This window comes from Branchiostoma belcheri, unplaced genomic scaffold (genome assembly GCF_001625305.1).
Source record: "Branchiostoma belcheri isolate BF01 breed outbred unplaced genomic scaffold, Haploidv18h27 scaffold708, whole genome shotgun sequence".
Taxonomy (NCBI): Eukaryota; Metazoa; Chordata; class Leptocardii; order Amphioxiformes; family Branchiostomatidae; genus Branchiostoma; species Branchiostoma belcheri.
The window spans coordinates 6,339-11,821 of NW_017804363.1; the positions used below are offsets into that span (position 1 = coordinate 6,339).

General features: G+C 41.6%; 1 protein-coding gene across 1 annotated transcript in view; it reads left to right on the top strand.

The window, feature by feature from the left end:
- The window catches only part of LOC109484877, a 9,679-nt gene extending 6,337 nt beyond the window's left edge, over nucleotides 1-3,342 (top strand). The window contains exon 12 of the mRNA XM_019788234.1: nucleotides 3,236-3,342. Coding sequence (XP_019643793.1) covers nucleotides 3,236-3,342 — 107 coding nt within the window. The remainder of the gene's footprint in view (nucleotides 1-3,235) is intronic.
- The last annotated feature ends 2,141 nt before the right edge of the window (nucleotides 3,343-5,483 follow it).

Below are 5,483 nucleotides of genomic sequence, written 5' to 3' on the forward strand. Positions count from 1 at the left end.
AATAAAAATAAAACAGGTCAATGCATCCTATTATAGCCAAAATTGCTATAGAATAGGATATCACAAAGGGCAGGGTTAACATTTGAACAATGAATTTTGAACTTTTAATCAAACCACTGCATTGACTGGGGGAAAATATGAGAATTTTGTAGTTGATTTAGAACCAGAATCTTCTTTTTTCAAATCAATCTTTCAAATCCTCTTCAATTTTTCAAGAGGAAGAATTTTTAATTCAAAAATGAGCTCTCGAAATTTATCAAAAGAGAGCATGGAACTTCTGAAGTACACACTTGAATTTATTCTTATTATAAAAGATTAGAGAAATACTGATGGAGAGTATACTCTATGAAGCTCTGTTAGTACAGCAAGACCTGCACCGATGTAAAATACCATGTTGGATGTCAAATGTTAGGCGAAACCAGACTCCTCAAGTATTTTACTACCTTCTACTTCAAAAAGACCGAAACACATTGTCTGCTCAATCTGAACTAAAACAAAGGCTAAAAGACAATTTTCTTCAACATTTCTATTCAGAAATGAACTCCGAGTGTAGCAAAAATGGGAAGCAAGGAAATAAGTTGAGAACTTACAGAACGTTGAAGCTTACATATGAAAAAGAACAATATCTAGAGGTACAGAAGTTTAGTCATCGACGAGCTTTGACTAAACTTAGGATTAGCGATCACCGATTACAGATTGAAGCTGGTAGGAACAACCAGACTCCCCCAAATGACAGAATCTGTACTCTCTGGAATGATAACTGTGTAGAGGACAAAGCACATTTTGTTTTAGAGTGTTCAATCACTATACACTGACATGCGGAAAGCTTTCAATAGTTTCCTACAGTTAGAACCAAAATATGCGCACTTACCCAAAGGATAATTCTTCAAGTATATTATGCCATCTAGAAACTACGATGTTAATGAAAAACTATGTAAATTTGTACAGGCATGTTTCAAAAAAAGAAGAGATCTTGTTGATATAGACACAATGTAGTAATGTAGTACTTCTTCCTTCTACCAGTACACCTTTGTTATTAAACCTTAGTACATTTGGCCCATATAGGGCGATAATCAATACTTAAATCTAAAATGTGTTTCAAGAGATCTTTGCACCAACACACACAAGGTATATGCACACTTAACATGTGCAGTAGTGTATACGAGGGTTCTGTTGCAGTAAATGTCCCATAAACAGCAAATAAACAAATAAATAAACACACAAATCAAATTGGCAGTTTTGATACGTGACCCGGTGTATGAGTTAAAACCAGCTATGAAGGGTAAATGATGATATTAAAACTTTGTGGATAAATGCAAGACATTTTTCTTTTCTCACAAAGTTTTACTTAGGATACCAGGAAATTTTTTTTTTATAAGGCAGAAAGGGGGGAAAAGATGCAAAAAGGGGGGAAAAGATGTATTCATTGTTATATAAGATTTGTGAACATTTATAATATATATTTTTATATATGAAGACCCATCACAGCAGTCAATACTTAACTTATTTGCTCTCCCCCCTGTCAAGCTTTAAAAATGTTGCCACCAAATTTTACAGGGTAGAGTTGAAATATGGTGCCGTGACCAAGATGATGGATAGCCAAATTGATATAAAGGAAGGCACAGTGAAGGGCTGGACAAAAGCCCTGATGGACAACATCATGAATGGCCAGGAGGCCACTACATTGGAGGTGAAGATTCTGATCCAGCATCACATATAGGGTTAGGTGGCAATGGAAGGAAAACTTAAATTACCAGTACTGTGTGCTGATATATGAAGGTGGCTGTTTTTAGGTCATTGGGGTAACCTGATATTTTTTTGGAAATCTTCGGTGAAATCTTAACTGCTGAAACACAGGCATGGAGACATACATGTATGCAGTCTTTGTGAAAAAACACTTGCAACATTTCCTGGATTCTAGTTTAAAACTGTATATTTTTGACATCACAAGGCCCGAACGTGTTTTGTTCCAGAGCCCGACCGTGGCTAAGGGCTCGAAAACTCGACCGTGGGAAAAAGGTCCGATCGTTGCTAGAACGACCGTTCGTGGTTTTTCTCGACCCATCGGTTCCTTGGCCAGTTTTCTCGTTGACAACCAATTTTGTCGGTCTGACAAAATGATCTGTTAGACCGCATAATTCAATTAATCCGAAAGTAGCGTGGACGCTGTGTGTGGCGACGTCTTCAAGTCACTGAGAGAGAACGCAGATATCACAAAGTCACTGGAGTTTACTCAAGAACATGTACCTTAGAAATGCAACCTCGTACAACTCATCACCTGGGAAAGTGGAGTTGAAAGAACAATTAAGGAAGGCATCTTCATCTCTTACACGATGCAAACGAAAGTTAGAGGAGGAACTGAACAACAACAGGAAAATGCAGAAGATGGTTGGTGTACGTCAACGAGACCTTCATGATGAGCTGGAGAAAACCAAAGCAGCGCTGACTGATCAGCAACAACCAGCGAGAAAGGACAGAGACAAAGGTGAACGACTGAAAACAAAGGAGATCCAATAATTGAGGGAAACATTTGCCAAAGATATGGAAAGAATGGAGAAGGAGATAATGGCTTGGAAAGGATATGCGACAGATTTGCTAGACACAAGTGAACGAGTAGATAAAGCGCGAGAGGGCGAGGAATCGTCGAGTACAGGGAGCATGGCCGCATCCAGTATGGTGAAGTCGTCCTGATCTGTCACGTATATGACGAGGTTTTGGCAGTCTTGAACGTTTTGGAACAGCTGTTCCGATCATCAATGCAGCTGACGTATCTGATCCTGATGTCAAACAGGCATTGAGTCTGGACATGGAAAGCTTCGCTGTCGAAGTTGTTGAGACGAATACACACTCGGCTATACCAGTAACAGATCTGTACCGAAAGAGTGTTTTCATGGAGATTGATCATAGTGACAAAAGCTAGAAGGACATACATCGGACGGTTTCCAAATATGTGCGAACACGACTAAATGGAGTACGTTTCGAAAGCAGACGCGCTATCTCTAGTGACAATGCCTGTTTGTAACTTATCAGGACCAGGTTCTAAATTTGCGTCTCCAGCACTGGTAGTAGTAATAACCGGGTGGAGCAGTTGCTAGAGCGTACGTTAGAAATACTCACTATCAACCTGCAGAAAAATCAAACCGCCGCTGCCAGTAGGGAGGGAAATAACAGATGCTACATTTGTGCAATCAGCTTCTTGAAATATATTCTATAATCTTGATCTTTATCTACACAGGAAATTTCATCCAAAAACCCACAGCTCTGATGGTGGCCACCATGAGTCACCGGTGCTACTCCCTGGCCAAGCGCATCATGCGCAAATGGAGCCAGGGAGAGTATTGAAACCAACGGACGAGGAATGTCACAACGGCACTATTCCAGTGCCTGTGTGGCATAAAAAAGAAATACCAAGTGTTCGAACTCTTCACGCTGTTTTGCAATGGCGATCTGCAGATGAAGCCCGAATTCGAGTCTGCTGCCAAGCAGATCATGGTTAGTAACTATAACAAATAGTTTTTATTGTATTGTTAATTTCATAATAGAAATCCGTTGCCATGGCAACACGATACATTTTAGTTAAAGTCGCTAATGTCATTGTTCTGGCACAAGTCGTTCAGGCGCTATCTGACATGATGGCCTTTATATTAATATGGTAGCGTCCTTTGTAGTACAAAAATATATGAATATGGGCTAAGTTTGCCTGCTCGTTTCTTTTTGACGCCCTCTTTCTATAAGTTATGTGGAGCCAACGCACAACTAGCACAGTAAGTCGGTGTCTGTATCCAGGCGCCAAGTTTAACGCCAACCGAACAAATGCGACACTATTACTAGTAATTCAACTTTTACAGCCTCGCCTCTATTCTGACGCGTTCATCTACCATTCACTACAGTTTCCACCTCGCTTATGCACACAGAAGAAGCTGAAGTGTTGTGCAGCAATACTTTGTGCCCTAAGTACTGTTACGGGGTATAATTCTGCCATAAAATTCACTATGCAGGTCAAGAAACTGTGGGTATATTCAAAGTAACGCGCGTACGTGTCCGTGAGCTAGTGGACACGTGTAGTGTGGGTAAGTTGGTTGCCAACAATGTACACCCTATTTAGTCAATGTACACCCTATTTAGTCTTCATTAGAGTATATATATGTAGTTACATGCTGTATTGGAAAAACTTACCAGTTATCACTTGCCTATCCTACTGACCAAACCGGAGGCCGCGGCAGATTTAAACGCTGTGTCTCCCTGCAGGAAAGACGCGGACCGAGAGCAGGGCAAGCCCACCCGTGAAGTACTGAAGGGAAGGGAACCGGGGATCCAGTGCTGACAGCTCTACAGATCAGCTGAAATATCAGTTGAAAGAAGTCAACATGCTGAGAGCACTCGAGGGCACTAAGGGTGTGCATAATCTAGTTGGCTGTGTAGTTGATGCGCCTCCATATAATCTGACAGTGTTTGACGGTCAAAGGTAAAAGTACAACAATTACCACCATCATCAGAGACAGTTTAATGTTGTATGGCAAGAGAGTTGGTATTTTGTTGTACTGGGCCTATATGCAATGTGTTGTCTTCAATCCACATGGTATTCTGAAATAACATCATTGCTTTGTCTGATATGAAGGTTGCTTAACCTAGTGTACAGTATACAGCCATTACCATTGGTAGCGCATGACACAACTTTTCCCCTCAATACCCAATTTTCAACCACGCGCCCTAGAAAACACTTATGTTAACACACCATATTGGTGATGACTTCCTCCCATAACTTCCTTCTTTCCGCTCAGCTTCTAACGCCAACATGTCAGAGCTCGAGCCAGGCTACACCATCCAACAGTACAACCTGCTGGCCCGTCTGCGGGCTGTACTAAGAAGGCTTAAGCAGACGGGCCTTACGTATACCGATTACGACATCGACCAGGCGCTCCGACAGATGGACGAAAACTCATGTGTACAATGTGCTATAGTCCTGTTGAGAGAAATGTGCTATCATGTGTGTAGTATACAGTATAATTATTACCAAGTATTACCATCAAGTGCAGGGACAGCTGTACTGTTCAAGATTGCCATGGCCCCCAAACGCACACTGTTATCAGTAAATGCACTCTAGACGTAGAACTGCGATTGAAAATAAGGTACCAGCTTTTCTGTTCATCTTTTTGGAGGCAAGTCTCTTCCCACATGGAAACAACCTCAGCACTGCCAGCCTCCTGCAAACCTTCAAGATCGTGCATAAAGGCATGGGGCTGGGTTCAACTCTCTACCGACAAATGGACAATTGCTACAGAGAATGCAAAAGCAAGTACATGCTGTTCTTCTGTTGGCTACTGGTCAAGTGGAAAATATTCAAAAATATGTAGTAACTTTTGGGTGTCAACGGCGTCACCCAGTGGCACGGCCGCCACACCTTTCCGTCTTGGGCACCGGCTGCCCTAGCCTGTTTGCCCGTCTCTCCCCTCTCTAGCTACTTTCCATTTCTTCTCCTTGTA